Source organism: Prionailurus bengalensis, chromosome A1 (assembly GCF_016509475.1).
Source record: "Prionailurus bengalensis isolate Pbe53 chromosome A1, Fcat_Pben_1.1_paternal_pri, whole genome shotgun sequence".
Taxonomy (NCBI): Eukaryota; Metazoa; Chordata; class Mammalia; order Carnivora; family Felidae; genus Prionailurus; species Prionailurus bengalensis.
In genome coordinates this window covers 170664677-170688436 of record NC_057343.1, presented here as the reverse complement: position 1 = coordinate 170688436, position 23760 = coordinate 170664677, and the positions used below count along the sequence as shown (strand labels likewise).

Below are 23760 nucleotides of genomic sequence, written 5' to 3'. Positions count from 1 at the left end.
CTACTTCCAGGTTAGTGGCCACTTCAACAAGGGGAGAAGAGAGGTCAGCAGACTGGAGTCTTCCAAGGGAAGGCCACTGCAGCAAACTGTGTAAACTGAAAGACGTCTGAAGGGACTAGAGAAAATATTTTGGAATGAGAAAAGAAATAGCCAAAATTAGAAGCAAATCAGCAGCACATTGTCTTTGTGGGGAGGAGGGAGGTGGAAGAGCAAAAGATAGTCTCCTTAGACCTGAAAGATGCTCTCCCAGGTCTATTTAGAGGCACGTGACAGAAAAAGCCCATGCATGTCAAAACTGTCACCGCTGGGGTGGTGGGCTATTTCTAAGAGGTAGAACTTTGAAACCTGTTCATCGGCATATATAGAAGGAGGAAGTACAAGGTTTTAGCACAGAACTCACCCTGTAAGACAAGCCCCATTTCGTCTACAGAAAAGCAAGAGAAAGAATACGCACCAGGTCACGACTAGAAATGGCAAAGCAAAGGAAATGTGATGGATCAGTACAACACTAGTTCAGGGCTCAAAGAGAAGCTGGCTGAACCAGTTAGATTCCAGGTCAGCAAACCCATTGAGCACTATCATACCACAAACCCTTCTTTATCAGCACATAAGGATGGACAGTGGTTCTCAGTAGAAAGGCCAAAGGGAGTCCCCCAAAGTTTACCCAAAGAAGCTTGGCATAACCCAAAGTTCACCCAAAGAAGCTAAAAACATTTGAATCAGGTATGCAACAGACTAATCTGTGTATATTTTCATAAAATGACATGCTATCAAAGGCTGTCTGAAATAACAGGAAAACTTTTCTTCACTTATTATCAAAACATCAGAGACTGCAGCTTTTTGAAATCACTGCTGATGAATTCTGTTGAATATTTCCAATACTGAAGATACAAGTCTATGTCAGGGATGCTTGCAATTTCTACCACAGCAGGTAACAACAGTAAATCGAGTTCCTGATTCCAAGCAGAATTAGAACATGTTGGCTTATCTTGCCTCTAGTAAAGCTACCCTCACCCATAAAATAAAACTTCTGTCTAAAATACCACCACCCTAGAGCTTTTAAAGATGCAGCATGTTTTATCGGACACTTACAGTGTATAAATTAATACAGTGTCTGCATTTCTCCAGACCTACCTGCACTTTCAGGAAAAGATGATTTTGGAGCCATGCACAAGGCAAAGCTGCCTAGAGCTCAACAAGCACACACTGAGAAACAAGCACACACATCTGGGAATACTCCTACAATGACTCTAGTCCCATAACCCATGGATGAGCATATTATTCAAAATAAATATTACAGGAGGTAGATGTTTCATGAAAAATAATCCTGAAGGCGCTAAAGACGACTTCGATCTCATTGTAGTTTTTAAGATACAATTAATGATCAGTACCTGGAATTCTGTACTGAATTAATAAGTCCATGGAGAAAATTGTGGCCTGAGGATATGTCAGCAGAATGGTCTAATGAAAATCATTTTTTTAAAACTATATTATGCAGTGGAATAAAACCTCCCTCCGGACAGCTGAAATTCTTGAAATATACATACCTCATAAGCAAATTCTTGTACACAAGACAGAAGAAGAGTAGTATGACCTTAAAAGGATGCACTTGTAGTCTGCACTGAAGTAACAGAAATCACAGGTATCGTTTCAATTATGCTGACAAGTCAAAGAATACTGATAGCAATACTGAAAAAGACAATTTTCTGTAGGGTAAGAAAATCACTTGTGAGAAAAACACTTTATTCTTTGATTTGCTAATCAGTTCTATAGGGAGGCCCATGGTGTTTTACTGCTGATGAGTGGAGAAGGAGGTCATGCTATTTGATGTACTCTGCTTTTGATGAAAGGGAAAAACTGAATAATAATAAAAAAAATTTTCACTGTATCAATGACTTTTGAGGGAGAAAATTTAGAGCCTACTACAAGGCAAAACAGGATCAGTAGCCACTCAGTCCTATGAACAAATCAATCAATGTGCACCTACAGCCAAATCTGAAAGCTTGTTCCGCAATTACTGGCCCCGGGTAAACACTAGCTGCCGGGATCGGCATCACGATGATCACTGAAACTCGGCTGAATCTGTACATCAGCATCTTCCTTCCTGTTACAGTGGAAAAAATGTGTGCCTTCCCCCTCCCCGCTTCAAAGGCCAACACTTGACTGGGGAGCTCCAAACCCATCTCTCTCAACAGCTCAAAGGCTGTACTCTTTTGGTTAAAACTCTCTCAACACTGCTTCATCAAACTCCCTTTTCAAAAGTAACTCATTCTCAGTAGTATAACATGTAACATTAGGTCAAACTATATGAAATTTGCCATTCTCATAAATCAAATATAGTACAGTTCACCAATTTCCTAGGGTTCAACTTAGCATGATATCCTGTCTAAAACACCAAATCAAACTCCAGTGCTTCCCTTAGCCCCACAATCCCCTTCCAGGGCCCCAGCGCCTTCAGAGACATACAGAGGTTATCAACAGTCGGTACTCACTATATACATTCCTTATAAATTCCTATTCTCTCATCTGCCCGCTGTATTCAGCCTGTGCGTACCACTCCACCCAAACTGCCCCTGAACAGGCCCCAAAGACTTCCATGGAGTCAGTCATGATAAGCACACGCTGTGCTCACCTGACTCATCATCTTGAGGAGCATCTAGCACACCAGACCACTTCTTTCTCCTGGTGACGTTTTCTGCACCTACTCTCAGCCCAGCATGCTCTAGGTTTCCTTCTGCCTCTGGTTTATCAGTCTCCTTCTCTCCCCAGTAACTACATGATGAAGGGCCTTAAGGTTAATTTCTGGGACCTCTGCAGTCTCTATACTATCTTAAACTATCTCATACACTCCATGGTTTAAATTCCATCATTTGTACTGATGTCTCATCTACATTTCTATCTCTAACTGAAGCCTCTTCTCTGGAAAACAAACCCATACATCCAAATGACTACTCCGCTCCTCCACTTGGGTTTCAAACTTATGCCCCAAAGAACCCTCCCAAATAAGCCTTCTGCATCTTCAGATCTTCAGTAAGTAGCTCTATGTCCACCTAGTTAGTCACTCCCCAAATCTTGGTGGCATAACGGATTCTTCCTCCTTCCTCACCCCGCTCACACATCCAGTCTATCTGCAAGCTCTTTCCTTACTACCTCTACAATAGCTGTTGAATCACTCCACGTCTCTCCCTCTCAACTGCAACCATGCTGATCCAATCCTCTGACAATCTCTCCTGTCTCGTACACAGCAGCCTCTTAACTAATTTCCCAATCCTAGGCTTACATCCTTCAACCGTGACCTATGCAGCCGCATTGTATCTTTCTTAATATACAATCCAGAGCTAGTTTCTCACTGCACTTACACTACCATCAGTAAGGACCTGTATCCAACTACCCCCCTCCCCCAATTTAGCTTCACCCTCATCTCATCTCACTTCTAAGCCAGTTCCTCTTCAACCCATCTCGAGACCTTCATACACATTCTTCCTTTATAGAGTACTTCATATCTCACCTGAAATGTCCCCTCAGCATAGCCTTCCCCAGCCATCCTGTATAAAACAGGCCTTCTCAGGGGCACCTGGGTGGCTCCATCAGTTAAGCGTCAGACGCTTGATTTCAGTTCAGGTTATAATCTCAAGGTTTGTGGGACTGAGCAGTGCAGAGCCTGCTTGGGATTCTCTCTGCCTCTCCCTCCCCTCTCAAAATAAATAAACATTTCAATAAATAAACAAATAAATAAATAAGCCTTCTCATGTGATTCTCTATTATGTCAACTTATTTTTTGTCTTACTACATCTTTTACCTATTTTATTCATGTACTATTTATTTCCCCATCTTCATCACTAAATAAATATTTACTTGAGAACAGGCACCACAGCTATTGTTATTCATCACCATACCCTGATGCCTAGCACAATGCCTGATGCACAAAAGAACTGCAAATATTTACTGGGGGCGGGGGAAACTGTGTGCAACATTTTCTCTAAGATAAGGAAGTATTAAATGTCATTTTTTGGCACAGTTTACACCAAAAATAATATGAATAAAAATGAAACACTAACATTTTTTAAGAAGTAAATCAACAAAAATCTTCACTGTGACCCAAAACAGAGGTAAGAATGAGAAGTAAACGTCCTCAATTATAGGGTGATCTTCATCAACTAAGAGGGAAATAATATAGAAATTGAGCCATGTTTGGCCACAGTGACAATCATGACTTTGTGAGTAGGGTAAAATATGTGACTCCTCCTCTAGGGCAAACAGAGATTATGGATTTTCTACAGTCCAACCACAATTTTTCAACTTTCACTACCATTAGTAAGCATGGCTCAATGGGCTCTGACTTTCAACTGATGTGGGGGAGGGAAAGAGTCTGATAAAAGAACCCAACGTGATTCTGAAATTCTTCCTACCATGATAGTGATAGAAAATCTTCACTCAACCAAATCACGTTTCTAGTTCAGAGACCTATAGAGGAAACAGTATTACATGTTTATAAGATAACCACCAATGCCACCAAAGGCGGCATTCAAAAGAAACAAAACTTCACTCCAAAATGTATGTGTTTGTAAGTCTGAAACTCTAGCTCCATACCACCTATCATTCATGCTTTCTTTTCCTCTGTATTGTTAGATTTTGTTAGATTCAGTATATTACTCCATCACATCAAGATATTTCTGGACCTGGATTCCATCACTAAATGTGCCCACCATGCAGTAAATGTGACTGGGTAAAAGGCTCTAACAATAACCATCAGAAGCATCTGAAAGACTGCTCAAAATTACAAAACCCAGGAATCCACCCTGGAATCTTGGGAAGAGTCTCAGAAACTGCAGTGTTTATGTTCCACAGGTGATTCCGGTGATCAGCCAGGTTGGGGGCTCTGACTTCACACATGTCAGTGCAATATCTAAGATAAACAAGCCAAAAATAATCCACTTGCCAAATCACCCCTAAACTAGAGGGTAACATAAATTTGTAAACATGCATCTTTTGATAATCTGCTTAACTGGGTATTAATTCTTCTAATTATCCTTGTACCAGATTCTTCCATCTCATGCTCTAGGATATTATACTTCACCACATTTTTATTTTTAAGTAACTGCAAATAATGATTACCTTTATTTTTAATGACTCCTTTTAGCTAATAAAGGCAGTTTAGGTGAATGGTTAAGCACATGGGCACTGGGTCAGATGATGTGGGTCCAACAACAGCTTTGGTACACTAGCACTGTGACCTTCAGAAAATAACTTAATTTTTCTGGGCCTCAGTTTCCTTTTGGGGAAAAAAAAAGTGCTAATACCTACTGCTTGGAATGGTTACAAAAGAACTTAGCACAGGGCCTGCGAAGAAGCAGGCACTCAAGAAGACATTACTTCTGTTGCTGCTACAATAAAAGTTTGGCTTTGTACAACCTTCCAGGGTACAACTGTGATTAAGAACAGACTCTAGGGGCACCTGGGTGGCTCAGTCGGTTAAGTGTCAGACTCTTTGATTTTAGCTCAGGTCATGATCTCAAGGCTAGTGAGTTTGAGCCCTGCATCGGGCTCTGAGCTGACAGTGCAGAACCTGCATGGGATTCTCTCCCTCTCTCTCTCTCCCCCCCCACCCCTTTCTCTCTGTCCCTCCCCTGCTTGTTCGCTTGCTCTCTCGCTCTCTCTCTCAAAAATAAATAAATAACCTTAAAAGAAAAAAAAAAAAAACAAGACTCTAAAGCCAAGAGTATTATCATCAAAACAGCAGCACAGGAGACCCAGCCTCCATCCTCCCACAAAGATCAACAATGAAACAGCTATCTGTGAACAAAAACAGCTATGGGACAGCCTTGGAGTCTCCTCACAGCACAGTGGAACAGAACACCTGAGAATAACCACACAGTAAAAGAAGGAAGATGGCTTCATTTTGTGCGCATCATCCCATCCCCCAGGCCGGCACTGCTCAGGGCCACAAGGAAACTCCCCAGTTAGAAACAGTTCCCCTTGATAGGAAAGAAGAGCAGGGTAAAACCAGGTTTCCCAGTCATTGGGAGTACCACACCAAGAGATATACAGAGATATCTAGGAACAAGGAAAAAAAAAAAAAAAAAAGCAGGGGCTAGCTACCAAGAGCGGCCACACAGCATGAATAAGAATGGTTCACAGTGACCTGCTCTACAGACAAACCCAGCAGCTTTCACCATTGAAGAAGGAACCAGTGGCCAGCACATCTGCCATGGAACCTCTGCAGATTTCACCAACTTTCACCTCACATGTATTGGCATTAACTGATGCCAGCCACCTGTGTCCCTCCTACTCTCTCCCCACTCAGCCTCTCTGGAACTTAGGAACCACACCAGCAGCCAGCCCAGGCCTCTGCGGCTGCTCAAGTGCAAGACTCCGGCCCAGACCCCCGCGGCCGACCCCCACTGCCATGGAGCTAGCCCCGCCAGCTATGCACTTGCATGCCGCCAACCTGATGCTTGTCTCCAACCTCCACTGCCTGCACACGCTCAGGAAGAGACTCTGCAGCCACAGGAGAGCAAGCCTATAGCCAGGGCCTCCACGGCTGCTTACGGGCATGGAGGAGGCCCTGTCTTCGGTCACTAGCCTGCACCGCCACACTCACCTGGCGCCAAACACTCCAGCTGTGCAACTGCATGTCCTCAACCTGACCCCCATCACCAGCCTCCACTGCTGTGTGTCCGTGATGAGACTGAGCCGTCGTGGCTCATGGCACATCAACATCCAGGGCCCCTGCAACTACCAGTGCCTCCACGGTTGGCCCCAGCCCTTGCTGCCTGCCTTGGCTCCTACCACTACATGTATGTCTGCAACCAGCCCTCCACCACACAGGCCTCTGCAGCTGAGGGCACCACCAGCTTAGGACACCACTCTTGTCTGCCCTGGCCCCTACCCACTGGGCCTGGAGGTGCCAGTGAGGACTCAAACAGCCCTCACGGCCACTGCAGACACCCTGCAGCATTTGCCAAGGACCACGCAGCTGTCAATGCTGTGGACCCCAGCAACCTGAGCCAAAGAGACATCATGCCACCCTCAAAACCGATGCCGCCACATGCCCCTGCACCGCTAGAACTTGCGTCACAGGTGGCAGACCTGGGGTCACATGCTGGGATCACTAGCATGTTCCTGCTTCCCCTCTCCCCTGCGAGTGAAAGACTTCCCTTACCAAAGCCAGTCCATAAAATCTGGAGGTGGAGATTTCTTCAAAGACATAAATTTCCATACAAGGTTATAGAGATCACAGAGGATCTGGAAAACATGACTCTACTAAAGGAATACAGTAAACCTCCAGTAACTGGTCCCCCCCAAAATGGAAATATAGAAATTGCCCAGCAAATAATTCAAAATAATGTTCTAAAGATGCTCAGAGTTACAAGAGAACACAGATAAACAATTTAACAATACCGGGCACACAATATAAGAACAAAATGAGAAGTTCAACAAAGAGATGGAAAACATAAATAAAAACCAAACAAATTCGGGAGCTTAAGAAAACAATGACTGAAGTCAACAAAGACCTTTAACATAAGACTTGACCAAGCAGAAGAAAGAATAAGCGAGCTCCAAGACAGAACAATTGAAATTATCCAGAGAAGAAAAAAGAAAAAGGAAACGAAACGAGTGAAGAAAGCATACATCATCTGTGAGGTAACAGCAAAAGAACCAATCTGCACATTATTACAATTCAAGAAGAGGAAGAAAAGAAGGGTTCAGAAAGCTTACTTAAAGAAATAACAGCTGGGGTGTTGGGTGGCTCATTCAGTTGAAGCCCTCGATTTCATCTCAGGTCAGGATCTTGCAGTTCATGAGTTCAAGCCCCCCATCAGGCTCTGTGCTGACAGCAGGCCAATGGCCTGCTTCGGATTCTGTGTCTCCCTCTCTCTCTGCCCCTCCCCTGCTCGCACTGTCTCTCTCTCTCTCTCAAAAATAAACATTAAAAAAAAAAAAAGAAAGGAAGAAAGGAAGAAAGGAAGAAAGAAATAATGGCTGAGAACTTCTCCAATTTGAAGAGATTTGGATATCCAAATTCATGGAGCTAAGAGGTCACCACACCAAATCAACTTAAAGAGATCCTCTCCAAGACTTTACAGGGCAGGAAAGAGTGGGATGATATATTCAAAGTGCTGAAAGAAAAGAAATGCCAACCAAGGATACACTACCTGACAAAGTTGTCCTTCAGAAGTGAAGGAGGGATAGACTTCCCCACACAAACAAAAGCGAAGGGAATTCATCACACAACACCCGCCTTACAAGAAATGCAGAAAATAGTTCTTCAAGCTAAAACACACTAATTAGTAACATGAAAACCTATGAAAATATAAAAACCACTGGTAAAGGTTAAGTATATAGTCAAATTCAAAGTAATATTTTAATATGGTAAAGTGTTATTTAATTCTTGTAAAAATGTTAAAGGACAACAGTACTAAAATAACTATAGCAACAATAATCTGTTAATGGATACACAATAGAAAAAGGGAAGTCGTGACATCAAAAAGGAAAGGAGGGAAAAAGAGTAAAGGGGTAAAGTTTCTGTATGCAATCGAAGTTGTTATAGTAAAATGGACTATTCTATTTATAAAATGTTCTATGTAAGGATCATAGTAACTACAAAGCAAAATCTACAGCAGATTCACACATGATAAAGAGAAGAGAATCAAAGCCTACCACTATGGAAAATCACCAAGTCACAAAGGAAGGCAGCAAGAGGAAGAAAACACGTGGAAACTATGAAACAGCCAGACAACAATTAATAAAATGGTATAAGTTCTTACTATCAATAATTACTTTAAAACTAAACAGAGGGGCGCCTGGGTGGCTCAGTCGGTTGAGCGTCCGACTTCGGCTCAGGTCATGATCTCATGGTTTGTGAGTTCTAGCCCCGCATCGGGCTCTGTGCTGACAGCTCAGAGCCTGGAGCCTGCTTCAGATTCTGTGCCTCTCTCTCTCTCTCTGCCCCTTCCCAACTCACACACTGTCTCTCTCTCCTTCAAAATGAATAAACATCAAAAAAATTAAAAAAAAAAAAGTAAATGGACTGAATTCTTCATTCAAAAGACAAAGAGTGGCTGGATAGATTAAAAAAAAACAAACAAAAAAACAAGACGTGAGCATATGCTGTCCATCTATCTACATATGGATATATCCCCATACAAAGATGCACACGCACAGTGGAATCTTATTCAAATAGCGACAGAAAAAGGAAACCTTCCATTTGTGACAACATAGATGGATCTTGAGGAAATGCTAAGTGAAATAAGTCAGACAGAAAAAGTCACATACTATATGATAGCACTTGCATGGGGAATCTAAAAAAGGTGAACTCAAAAAAATACTAGAATGGTAGAGGTTGGGAGGCAGAATGGAGAGATGTTGATCAAAGGGTATCAACTTCTACTTATAAAAAACAAAAACAACAAAACTAAGCAAAAAAACTTCTAATCATAAGTTCTGAGACTGTAATATATAGCATGATTATAGTTAATACTGTATTACATAAAGTTGCTAAGAGAATAAATCTTAAATGTTCTCATCTTAAGAAATAAATAGTATTTATATGACATGATGGAGGTGTTAGTTAACACTATGGTAATATCCATTTTATAATATCCATGTAAGTGCATCAAATCAACATATTGTACACCTTAAACTTATACAATGTTATACATCAACTATATCTCAATAAAGCTGGAAAATAAAATAAAACAAAATATAAAGCCCAGTCAAATTTAAACTCTGGCTCCACTACCCCAGGGTAACCTTGGGCAAGTTACATAACTTTTCTGTGCCTCAGTTTCCTCATCTGTAAAATGGAGATAATACATCACCCATAGGGTGGTTATGAGTGCTAAATTAGAATGTACAAATCAGCTTAAATGATGCTTGGTGTGGTAGGCAGAATAATGGCCACCCCAATGATGTCCATGTTCTAATCCCTGAAACCTGTGAATCTGTTACTTTACATGGCAAAAGACTCTGCTGATTTGAGTAACTTAAGGATTCTGAGATGGGGAAAACTGTCCCAGAATATTTGGATAGGCCCAATGTAATCACAGGGGTCCTTACAAAGGGAAAAAAGGAGGTGGGAGGCAGAGTCAAAGGAGATCTAAAGATGGAAGAGGAGGTCAGAGTGATGCCATACTGGAAGGGCGCCCTGAGCCAAGAAATGCAGACAGCCTCTAGAAGCTGGAAAAGATGTGGCAATGGATTCTCCCCTAAAGCCCAAAGAAGAGACGCAGCCCTCTCAACATCTTGATTTTAGTCCACTAAGAGCCATTTCAAACTTCTGATCTCCAGAACTGGAAGGTAATACATTTTTCTTGTTTTAAGCCACTAAGTTTGTTACAGAAATTATAGGAAACAAATACACCTGGTAAAGAGCTGACCCTATATAAAGCTTAGAAAGTGTCCTCCCACTTGCAGTCCCTACTAGAGGAAGTCCATCCAAATCCCCATCAGAAGAGTTGGAGCGCTGTGAGCCCCAGCAACCCAGAGCCCATGCAATGGAGGAATGAAAGGTGACACCATGTGACTGCACAACCTCTTTCCGAGGGGCTCCTTTTGGTCTCACAAGACCATTTGAACAAAAGATGTAGGAAAAGACTTTATAGTTAAAAATACTTTTCCAGGAAAGAAACATCAACATCTTCATCTTAGACAGTTGTAGGATCAATGAAGAAAAAGTGTTTTTAAAGCTATTCTGGAGCTGTGGAGGGGCAATCGGGATAACACCAAACACCAAGGTGGCTTGGACCAAGGCAGGGGAGGCAGAGGAAAGGGGAAGGATTTGACAACACAGAGGAAGTTAGGGAAGGGAGTGACAGGAAAAGAAGAAACATAGCCTTTTGGGGGGTTTTTTGTTTGTTTCTTTTGCTGAGGCAACTGGGAAAATAACGGATGGCATTTTAGGGAAGTAAGGAGTGAGTCCTGGGGGAGGAATGGGGGGGTGGGGGGGGGCAAAGGTTCTCTTCTGGAACCATTACAAAGTGGTCTAATGGTGTCTAATGTGGTATTCGAATAGTGGTGGTATGAGGGTGACAACAAAGTCTGAAAGTCAGGAAAATACACAAACCTGAGTGGTCAGTGTGAATATGAATTTAAAGCAATGGATAAGAATGGGGATTACCTAGACAGAGAGCACAGATCTGCCTTTAATAATTGTAGAAGGCTCACCAGGCAATTCTCACACATCCCCAGTTAAGAGCCGCTGTATTAAAACTAAATATAAAAACAGAGATTTGGTAAAAGAGAGTCTGTATTTGCAGCAGGGTGTCACTGTCACCGCAGTAGTTCCAGGTCAGTCAGCCACCATTCAGCTACACAGAAAACCCTGCTATTTATATTTAGTCAGATCTCAGGCACTTAACAGGAGGGCATCTGGGTTTCATAAAATGACAAGAAACCCCTCAAGTGACCACTCCCCATCTTAAGATATATAGTACTGAGGCCCAAAAAGGCGTGAACTGAGGCAGGGACCGTATTTGTACATGTAACTCTACCAAGTTGTTACAAGCCACAAACCACAGTGACAAATGACCTTTTAATGGTGTTTTCCAGACCTGAAGCTTATCATGCCTGAATCTCTTCCAAGGTATTATGGTCTTTGTGTTTCCACTCGTCCACTCAAAGAAATAAATGCACTCACCAGGTGAGCACAAAGAACACTTAATTACATAAAACCTTGCCAAAACACAGGAGCATCGGGTTTTGCCTTGGCAAATCATTATTCACAAATCTCATGCGTGCCTGGGTATGACGTTAATAGAGACTACTCAGATGCAGGTAGACAAGCGTGCAGGTGACTGTAAAAGGAAGAGCTGGGACTTCAAGCTCACCATGCTTTGCCCCAGGAGGGTACCCCTGGGACTCTGCAGCTGCTGGAATCACTGTGCCTTCCAGTCCAGACCTAGAATTAACAACAGGCCACACCGGTTTTTCCCACTCTTTGTGAACCCCCCCATCCTCTGTGAACACCCATCCTTTTGCCACCTCCAAAAATGGGATCAGGACTCCAGTTGCTGGCGCTTTCTCCAGGCTCCAGGACACAGTCCCATCCCTCCCCCCTCCATGAGTTTCCAGATGTATATTGAGATTAGAACTATATGGCCCCCATCCACACCACCCCAATGCAGCTGCAAAGAAACCACCTCCTGTTAAGACAACATTTTAGACATGAAGCTATTATATAAAGCGAGATTCTGCAAAATGGGTATCTTCTTCAATATGATGATTAGAACAAGGGCTTGTAAGTAGCACAATGTGTTTACACTGTAAAATATTTTCATGCAATGCAGTTTTATAACTTTCAGATACATTTAATGACTGGAAATAAAGTGGTGCTAAGCAAATTAGGTGTTGACGAATAGAATACTTCCTTTAATTTATTATTTCCCAAACTGTTCTGTGGAACATTACCTTTCTTTACATTTTTTTGCAAAATATCTTTTTGAAAAGCACACTGGTTTTATTTCTACAACATATTTTTAATGTATTTCTGTTCTTATACATAGCACTCTGAGATAATGTCAACAGTGTATCCCACCCAAGAACATGAATGAAAGTTCACGGGATATACTTTCAGACAGCAACAAATCCCAAGGAACCAGGGTCATGCTGTCATATATCACCTGGTCAATGACTGCTGGTCGATATTGCTACTCTGTCTTATATTTTTGGAGATAGGCCTGTCTTTATGCACAAGGGTTGTCATTATGTACTATTTACATACTACCTAAACTCATTGTGCATGGATGAATGGCATATGTTGTATGCTAGGATCTGATGATAAAAGTTCCGTAGACATGTTTACCCAAGTAATTTTCAGAAACATAATTTCAATGTAAAAAGAGAAGAATTGTAGTGGAAAATACAAATCAACTTAAACAGTGTTAGCCTATTAAAATAAATGCGACTGACATGACTAAGATGGTTTTTCGTACAGAAATAGTATTGGGGGTCTCTGAAGACTTGTTTTAAGTAGATAATCAGCCTGGCTCCAATCTTATTTATACTAATCATCTACTGAATAAGCCCATTTTATTCCTTACTGACCAGAGAAAGGTAAGTATTTAGCCAAGTCCCATCTGAATTATCATAAATTGTGAATTTCCTAACTCTTCTGTACAAGCAGCAAAGATTCTAAAGCTTTTCAAATCCTTTCCTACAGACTTTGTAAAAGTCCATCTGAACCAATCGATCTGTAAGGGTAAGGTGGGGCGTGGTAAATACCACAGAAGGAACAAACACAATAGTAAGGACAGTATGATATATAAAAATGTAATGAAAACAAATTTCTAAGTACCACACAGTCAGCTATAAAGATGAATTAAGGATACAAATTCCTTGGGTTCTTCTCAAATCTTTTTTTCTTTCTTATAAACAATCATTGGTTAGATCTTCTCCCTGAAAGTTCTAAGAAATACCTTGTATCTCAAGTGTTGTCACTGGACCCTACAAATTTTCAAAAGTTGGCCTTGAGTCAAAGACAGTTATAATTTCTTCAGTCTGGGGGGAGGGTGTGGTCAGCCACTCATCAAAAAGGAAGGGCTCTTCTTTACTATCAACAAGAGGCAGTATGGGGGTACTCAGAAATCTGTCTGACCTTAAAAACAACCGTAAGCTATGAAGTCCCTATTTTAAGTGTTGTTTTTTGATCTTTAATAAACCCATCTCTCCCTCTCTCCTCTCTCTCTCTCTCTCTCTCTCTCACACACACACACACACACACAGAAAGAAAGAGACAGAGAGAGAGAGAATTACCTATTTTCTGTTCTTATAACCTAGAAAAAAAAAATCCTTTAGCTCCATAATTTGGGCCCAAAATGAGAAGGGTCTTTTTTAGTTTCCTATTGAAATGCTCCTTTGAAATCCTTCCTTAGGACAGTCTTATCTTTTCTTAGGTATGCTGATCAATGAGCTGGTTTCTGACAATTTGAATACAAGCTGCTTCATTATATTAGCATCTGCTACACACAATAATCTCAATATGAGAAGCATAGCTTTGGCTATAAGAAATGTTCCTTGGCTGTCTGCTCTTCTCACAAAGCACAGTCCAGAGTGAGCTCATCCACTCCGACTTTGCTGATGACTACCAGATCAGCATCGCCCTTCCCTCATCTCTCACTTGGGCACCCCAGCCCCCGTGGCTACTCCACTAACATCCACCTCATCATACATGAACCTGAGGTTGGTTTCCCAAACTGGGTTATCTTCCAAACTATCCCTTTCTGCAAACAGTTTTAGCTAATTCTCCAAACGCCCTAAAGGAAAGAAGTGGGAAAATTTTTCACTCAAGCCACACCCATCGTTACCCTTGATAAAAATCTGTTAGAAAGCCCTGAGGCTTCTTTTTACAAAATGTCTGCACACGTTTTCCTCTTGATTCTAGCCATTTCAATACTGGTACATATAGGGATTTAGTGCCTTATGTCTGTATTACCTCAAACAGATTCTCAGCTGCCTTCCTGCTTCTGAGTCTTCCTACACACTGCTACCAGAATAATCTAGATTGAAAACTCTTAGCTCCCTTCCAGGTCTAAAATTTTCTATGAAATTAATTCTCCAACATGGCTTTTCCTGACATACTCCGTAACTTTCAATGGTTCACTACCATTTGAGTCATGTAACTTCCCAGGCTGGCTCTCAGGGCAATTCACAATCTGATACCATGCTACCTATCATGTTTTCCCAGTTACTCTTTACAAGCAACAAAGATCCTAAATCAAACCAATCTCCTCACCTCTTCTCATGGTGCGAGGCTCTTTCATTACCACAAGCCTTCAGAAGCTCTGTACTCCACACTAGGAATGTTCTTTTTCTCTTCAGAGTCCTACCCAGTCAGAAAAGCCTGTCTTTTGTCCCAGGTCCTTTGGTCAACTTGAGCCAGGCTGTTGTTACCTGGCTTAAGTGCTGAATTCCCTTTAAAGCCTCTGCCCTTAAACCAAGAATAAGAATTAAGATCATGGACTCTTATTGTATTCTTAGGTCCTGTGTCCCAAGAACCCCTGCACAGTGCCTGGTACATGATAGGTACTCCATAAATCTGTGTTCATTGGTAATAACTAGCATTTACTGAATATTTACTATGTGCCAGGCACGGTTCTAACTTTTAAAAATTAACTCTTGTGATGAATAAGTAGCATTCAGCTGTCTCTAATTGTTTCACAAACGGCAGTTGCGTTGCTTCAAATAACTAAAATGCTCTCGCAAAGCAAGTAACATTATCTAGTAACCTCTAAGGTAATTCTCAAATATATGCTGAGTAAAGTACAACAACAAGCACTGAATTATAGGCCAGGATGCATATTCCAGCTATGCTATGACTGGTTACAGGACCCAGGGCAAACTGATGAAGTTAACTTTATGTGTCTCAGTGTTCTATTCTGAAAAATCAAAGACTAAACTACCTGATCTGGAAGGATCCTCCCTACTCTAAAATTCTATGCCTGACTTCCTATTATGACTTTTCTAGGGGTGCTCGTGACTATTAAAAGAACGACTATCTCCATAGACTCTCAAAATGCAGATCCAGGACTTTTTTATGGAGAAAATAAATGTGAGAGTAAGTCATATTCTCTGGCTTCTATCTGCTAATGTTCCACAGGTAAAAATGTTACCACAAAGGCCAGGACCCACAAGTCCCACTTTCTTCCATACTTGTGGTATGAAGGAGCAGGGGCAAATTGCTACAAAGTCTATCTTCAGCCCCAAAGTACAGCCTTGCCCTGAATGAGGAGGAATGCTTCCCATCACAAAACACCATCCGTCCTAGAAAAAAACATGTGTTTACAAAGAAAAATCAATCAATCAATCAATCAATCAATCACTGGCAAATTTCCCTGCTCTCGAGACTACTCATTCAGGACAAGGAGGCTGACTGGTGGGAAAAGGTCACATCTGAGGCCCGCTCTGCCTTTGGAAAAGGAATTTCATTTCTCTTGACTCCCAAAGGTGACCGACTGCCTGCAAAGGAAGCCAGTGAGAAATCCAGATGCATGTGAACAATGCACAAATGCATTCATTTAAAAATAGGGGGGAAAATACTTAAAAATTGCAACACCAGTTAGGTTCATTACACTCATTTTGTTCAGACTAAGTGTACTGCAATTTAACGATGACAGTTCAATCTCTGAGGACACAAATGGGATGGTGGCCTGTGCCAAAAGGAATGAAGAAAGTCACACATAACCTTCAAGAAGCATGAAGAAGGATCAAAATTAGCAGGAATTAATTACTCTTGGAAAAGCAGCAGTCCGGTGCCCGTGCAGACATGCTGGTAGTTCTCTGCCTCCGAGGTGAGTAGCCTTCAGGGTCTCAGAGAGGTCTGCCAAGTTCCATCCTAGATCTACAGTTTATGAAGAAGATGCCCGGACCTATGCTCTCCCTCCACAATACTAACTAACCCAAGCAGTCTGATTAGGCTCAGAATTCAGCCTATCTGTGAATTATAGCACATCTAAAATACAATAAAGTCATGGTTTTCGATCCGGAGACTATGGATCAATTTTGCAGTTCATGCCCCAGAACCCTCCATCCCAGAGCAGTCCTGTAGTGAGAAATCTGCAAGTGATAGAAGGGAAACAAATTAAACATGTCAAGCATGTCCATGCTCCAGCACAGAAGTTCCCCAAGGATACTTGGAAATCCGTGAAACATGTATATAACACCAGTTTTAAACCACACTCTGAAAACACAAACTAAGTTTCACTAAGTTTATCTAATAACCAGGTGACAAGAACAAGAATTTTATTTTCAACATACACCTCTGCTTCAACAGATCTAACCATACTATTTGCCTCTAACGTTAATAATAGAAAAACACAGGTTACACCTGGGGTTGGCAAACTTCTTCAGTAAGGGGCCAGAGAAGAAATATTTTAGGCTTTTTGGGCCAGAGAGTTACTGTGGCAACTACTCAGCTCTGTAGTACAGAAGCAGCCAGAGATGATTTGTAGCAAAACGAGTGTGGCTATGTCACGAAATATTTAACCACTTGAAAACATAAGAACCATTTTTAGCTTATGGCCCTACAAAAAACAGGTGGTGGGTCAGATTTGGCCACAGTTAGCTGACTTAGACTGAATTCAAGACCAGACATCTGGGGGCACAAAAGGAAAGGAATAACTGGCAAGAACTTCATTATTTCCCTACCCCACTTCCATCGTCCTTCCTTTAAAAGAAACCTACTTAAAACAAAATGAAATGAACAAGAGGGAAGTCTCTATCCACTTCCTGGTTTTCTTCCAGAAGAAATAGCAAATGCAGTAACTAGAATCATCAAAATTAACATAAATAAAACAAATGCACTTTAGAAAGTAAATAGCTTGCTTGAGAAAACTTCACACACCTCAAATTATGTTTGAGTATGATTTTTATACTACCTTGTTACTAATCAATGTATCTTACCTTCCTAGGCAAAAAGACAAGGGGAATATGCCTAGACTACTTTTAACCTCTAATTCAACCTACAGAAAGTAAAAGATGATTTATTTACTATCACCTGCCATAACATTTTTCTCAGCACAAGTCTATTCAATTAAAAAAAAGGAAGTTTCATTACAATAATCTTCCACTTTTTCTTTAACTTGCATGTGAACATAATATCTACGCTTGTGTTTTCAGTAACATACTGCAATTTAGAATCCTAAAAATGTAAGTGAATTTTCGGCATCCAGAGAAAGGATTCATTTCATATTAAAAAAAACGCTACTTCTCCTTTTGAGAATTAGAGCTAAGTCTTCTGATCTTTCCTTCCTAAAAAGCAAAATGCTAACAAAGTGCAAAGGGTATAAAGAACAGGCCTTTGGCCAAGTGATTTTCAACAGGGTTGATTTCTTCCCCCAGAGGAGATTTAGCAGTGTCTGTAGACATTTTTGGTGGCTACAACTGGGGCAAGAAGAAAGGTGTTTCTGGTTTCTACTGGATGGATGCCAGGGATGCTGCAAAGCATCCTACAATGCACAGAATAGAAAAGGCATGGGAGTTTTCAGCTGAAGTACTTCAAAGGTGACCTTTTATTTAGAAAACAGTATGTTAGACTTACAAACACAACATAAAATATTTACTGGATACCAACTATGTGCTTGTCTGCCTAACAGTACAAATAACATGACATTAAATACACTATTTCACAAAAGTTATGTTGTACCCTTGAGAGACTCATTTCATTCAAATCAGATTATTTATTACCCATCACGAGACAAATATACCAATACTCAAGCCCTAGGTCACCAGTATAATCACCCCTCAAATTTGTTTGAACCTAAACATGGTTTCAACCTTAAAATTAGCAGCCTGGCTTGAAATTTATACCCGAAACAGAAACCCACTTTAGCCAAAATAGTCTATCTGCATTCCTGATCAACCTAATAATCACAACTATAAAAAGAAGCAAAACCCACTCTTTGGGAGTTCTTCCTCCTCTCTTTAGCTCTACTTGCACTGTAAAAGCTGATGCTACCTGGAACTCGACCACCAAGACACAACGGGTCAAAAGCACGAGTAAGGCCCTTCCAATCCAGCATCCAGAGGTCATATCCCATGCTTTTGAATATCCTCCCACTTTCTAAAGGTCTCTCTGGAAGCAAGGGAACAACAAGGGAAAACTAGGACCACTGGGATCAAAGAATAAAGCAAGGGATAAACGGCTGCTACTGAACTACTAATTCCAGGAAAAACCTCAACACTTATTCCAGCCTGTTAAAAAAGACCAAAGTTTTAACATCTATCACAAAAAAAAAAACAAACAAACAAACAAAAAAAAAAAAACCTGACTCAAAGTAAAAACAACAAAGTGGTAATTTCAGTTAATTTGCCCTCAGCCCAGATACGCCATAAAGCTAATTAATGAGTCACAGAGAAGATGCCTTTCTGATAAATAGGATTACAACATCTCCCAAACAAAAGTATTTGTTTAGGCACTGAGAGCAGTGCTGATCTGGAAACAACAAATTCAATTCAATTAAAAAAATAATAGACTTAAGTCTTCAGACCAGATGCACTCTTGCCCCAGGTGGTGTACAGGAAGTGAGCTTGGGTCTTAGTGAGACCTGGTGGGCAGGAGTTCTGCAGAACTGCTGACCTTAAGAGGGGGTGGTGGAGACCAGCCTCTCCAGGGGCTTTCCTGTTCGTGCATTCCTCTTCAATGCCCTTTTGCCACCAATGTCAAAGTTCCATCACGTCCCCAAAGTCACAGATCTCAAAGATTACAGCCCCCTAAATGAAACAAAATCCCTTATACACAAGTGCACAAGCCCTAGCAACAAATGCTATAACCTAGAGAGAGGTTCTCTGCACTAGAGTACGGAGAAGCAAGGCACACCCTATTTTTCTACATAGCATTCTTAAGATTTGCAGATTTCTAAAAGCAAGAAACATAACTGGAAGATTAAAGGCAGCTTTTATTAAATATCAGCTATGTTGGGCTCTTTAAAAGGTACTAGAGATGTAGAGCATTTAAGCATATTTTTATACGGGTTTATTCACAATAGGAGTTAAAAATCCAAAGGTATAAAAGCCTCCACATTCCCAAGTCTTTTAATCAAGTATCTTAAAGACATTCTCACTTTCTTCCTTGATAACTGTTATTTGGGCAAAGATAAAGTCTGACCTTCACTCTCACATTTTCTATCAGAGTCCCAATCTCCGAAGAGATTCCCAAGAGTTAATATTAATACCTATGGTCACAGTCTACACTAGTTATTTAAAGATAAATCATGTGTCATACAAAAGCTGAATTATTAATTTAATTCTCCAGATCCAAACATAAGACATTAATAAGACATCCTATTGCATACAAGGTAGACAGTAAGCAACTTGTTAAATCTGCTTATAAGAAGTGATGAAGAATTTCAGGAAGACCTTAACCAAGTCTCTCTTTTCCAGCTGCTCGAATTCTTGCAATACCTCAAAGCATCTTTCAGGGCATTAGGCCCTGGCCAGCCTCTCAACTGAAGTGTAAGTTTAATTAATTTTTCTAGCTGAGATTTATTAACCCTGAAATATACAGAGAAGCTAACACAGATAAGACCACCTGTTGCCTCCAATCCTCAAAGGAATTCCTCCCAGGAGCACAGGGGATAGCCTTCCAAAGACTATGTCAGAGGCAGGCATCTGCCCCAGGGTGGGACAAATGAAAGTACCCTGAGTTGGGCCTACTTCTGCCCCAGAGTCTGGCCAAGTAGTAGAAAACACAGAGTTGTAGGAGGAAGGAAAACGGATGAAGCCAGAACAACAGCAAATAGACTGCTCTCAATTTAGGATGGCTTTAAAACATATCTTGCTTACAAAGAGACCATATACATTACTAAAGGTTCCACACTGACTAAAAGAAACTAAAATCCTAAATCCTAAACTAAAATTCAGTGGAAATCAATCCCTTTATAGATAAATCATTCTACTAGACACCAAAAATGATGCACAGTGACAGACTAGCTTGCTTCAAATTCACCAAAGATACATAATATATTGCAAGCTCCTTTTGTTATGTCTGGTGTTCTCATCAAATTAAGGTTTACATGGGAGTTAGCAGTAATGAAAAAAAAATAAAAAAGCAACTCAAAAGACTATATGCTGTGCTGCATAATGGTTTTCATTACAATATTTAGCTGCAAAGTGAGCAACGAGACATTTTGGGAGAGACATAAATCTCAAACGTTAAAGTTTCAGAGAAAGGAGCACATTCATTAGAGCTTCATAATGAAAGTTCCTTTAAAAAAAAAAAAAGTCATAAGCTAAGGAACCACAGAGCAACATGCTCTATCTTCCACATCAGACCTTTTCTGCAGAGAGACTGAGGCCTAAACATTAGGCAAGGAACTACTATGAGATAGTATACTATTGAGTGGCTGAGAGCCTAGACTCCACAGGCCACCTGTTCAAATCTCAGCTTTTAGTTGTGTGACTTTGGGCAAGTTAATCTCTCTGTGCCTCAGGTTCCTCATCTACTAGCGGTGGGGATGGAGTTTATCCTGTAAGACACAGAGGTTGATGTCAGACATACAAGAGTTGGACTTACAGAGTGTTTATCGTGTCCACCTGTTTGGGAATTCAGTGGCTCTCCAAAACCAAATCAGTAAAAAGTGCTTTCTTCCTGAAATGAAAATCCAGTCCTGAAAATCTGAGAACGGCAACCTTAAGTATAAAAAGCTCCACCTTCCAAATCCTCTTCCTTGCACACAAAACAGAATACATACAAGAGCCTTCTCTTCCAGCAACCACTGCCACTTTCCATCAAATGCATTCTGCTCTATGCAGAACTTCAGCCCCCTAAGGAGGACTAAGGCTGGATATTAAAATATTGGAATTAACTTTGCCGAAGATTTCCCAGTAACTGAATGAGTCACTCACTTCTTTAGAAACAGTAAAATGTCAAGGTTGCCAGAAAACCCCAGCCCCAGATGTTTGCATAAATCACTTCCAAGTGATCATCAAGCCAAAGCCAAAGGACATTATTCAAGATAACAGCTTAAGTAAAATATATCAGCTTTTATGATTTTTCCTGTAATGGAGAAAATTCTGAAAATGTGATTACTGGGGTGAAAAAAAAAATCACAGCAAGTTTAGTCCCCAAATTATACAACATATTAAGCAAGGCTTAGAATTCCTTTTGCTATGGCTTTACAGGGTGAACTCCCCACCCCCTTTTATAACTTTTATCCAGTCTCACGAACAGGCACTGGACAGACTCTGAAGTGAAGATTGAAAGATGCTCCACAGTGCTTACTACCTAAGAAGAAGCTTTTAAATTTTTTGAAACATGTTTGTAACAGCATTTCTAATACCTATCACGTGCAAAACATTTTGAGGGCTCTGTATGGATGACAGCATCCACAAAGAGGGCTTTTTTCACTTTCACAATTTAATTTTAATTAAATTCAAGCCTTTCGCCCTAGCATAACACAAGAACAAATGGCAAGGATATTCTCTGACACTTACATGGTCAAAAAAGAAAAACAAAAAACAAAAAACAAAAAAACCTCGTCAACCTGTTCAATATCCCTGGGTCGAGTAGTTAGATCAGCTTGTCACGGCTTTGAGATCTTCAGGTTCATTCATTACAGAGTATACACAACACCCAGTTTTACTAAAATTTCTTAACTGCACAGGTCAGGGGCAAAGAAATTGAAACTGAAATCGCACACGCGGCGCGGTATCCTTACAAACAGAACCGATTGTCTGTTTGCTTATTTTTAGTAACTTTAAATAAAAGACTTAAGACCGGTGGTTTCCCAACTCGATGGAGAATTTGACCACTGGGCGCAGGACTGAGCGCCCCACAGCTTCCGGCTTGAGTATAACACGCGCTTCCCTACTGGGCTCCCACGTCTGCTCCAAACAAACCCTATGTAATAGCTGAAGAATGACGACACTAAAATCAACCCTACAGATTCACATCTAAGAGGTCTGCAACACGAAATAAACTTTTGCTTATTTCTCGAGAGACAGTGGGGTGAAAAAACAGACCAGATGGGGTCTGTCTGATCAATTTTGGCGACTGGGGACGCTCGGGGGGGGGGGGGGGGGGGGGGGGGGGGGGGGGGTTTGTGCAGCTTAACCCTGTGTGTGCCGAGGGGCTGCCCAAGAGCGGTAATTGGGCGCTGCGTCGGTTCCCCAACCGGCAGGTGCCCCAGGCCACCCCAACAGGCCCGAATGCGAGTGCGGGAACATGGCCACTACCCTGGAGCGCGATCCCGCCACCGCATGCCGCCCGGCACTTTGTTAACTCGGCGCGCCCGCGAGGAGGAGGCTCACGGGTCGCCGGCACCGTCGTCCGAACGCTGCAGAGCCGAGGCTGTAGGAGGCTCGGAGCCTCCTCCAGTTCGGCCTCGCCCTGCCCCGGCGCGGAACCTCGGCGGGAGGAAGAGGTCGCGAAGCAGCGGGGAACACGGGCCCCCACGCCTACGCTCGTGGAGCCCCACGCCGGTGCTTACCTGAGGAAAAGAACCCTCGCGGCGCGGGCTCTTGGGGTAGTCTAAGTGACCCCGGTCCAGCATCAGGTAGAGCGAGAAGATCACCACACAGAAGATCGCGCTGCCGAACACGGTAAACTGCCGGCTTAACTTCATTTTCCTCGATACACTCGGGGCTAGGACACTGTCCTCACCAAAGGAGGAGGAGGGCTGTGGACTCCTGCAAGCGGCCGCCGGAGGCTCTCTGCTCCCGGGCTCCTGCTCTCCGCGCTTTCGGCTGTGGGTGCGGATTCCGACCGCACTCCGCACCTTGTCTCCGGCGCCACCACGCGCCCTCGGCCTTCGCCCGGGCCCACCGCCCTCCCTGGGGTCGGGCGTCCCCTCCTAAGGCGGGACCCGCCTGCAGCCCGGAAGGGGCCCCCGCAAACTTGATCTCGAGCTCGGCGCCGGCACCCGGCAGGGCGCGTAGGGCAGGAGGAGAAGAGGTCGCTGTCCGGACTTCCTGCCACCGCCGCCCCGACCGAGTCAGCAGGAAAAGTTTTTTAGACGAGGGCAGGCGTGTCCCCCTCACCCAAGAGATGCGGGATTGGCGGAGCTGGGGTAGACAGCACCGAGCTGCGTCTGAGCAGCCCAGGGTAAAAGAATCGGGTCGGGAGGAGCCCGGCCCCACAACTTAGCGCCGGGACGGCCAGACCCGCCCCCGCGGCGCCGCCCCCGCCAGAGCGCCTTCCTGCTGCCGCCGCCACCGCCGCCGCCGAGGCCGGGCCAGGGTGCACCCCGGGCGCGGGGACGCACGGAACGGGCAGGAGTTTCCTCCGAGTGCGCGTCCGCCAGCCGGCCTCTCCCGCCCCCCGGCGCC

The 23760-nt window shown here is 42.5% G+C and overlaps 1 protein-coding gene across 1 annotated transcript in view; it reads right to left on the bottom strand.

Moving 5' to 3' along the window:
- The window catches only part of MAN2A1 (mannosidase alpha class 2A member 1), a 167154-nt gene extending 143607 nt beyond the window's left edge, over positions 1–23547 (bottom strand). The window contains exon 1 of the mRNA XM_043595195.1: positions 22923–23547. Coding sequence (XP_043451130.1) covers positions 22923–23057 — 135 coding nt within the window. The 5' untranslated portion in view covers positions 23058–23547. The remainder of the gene's footprint in view (positions 1–22922) is intronic.
- Positions 23548–23760: the final 213 nt, after the last annotated feature.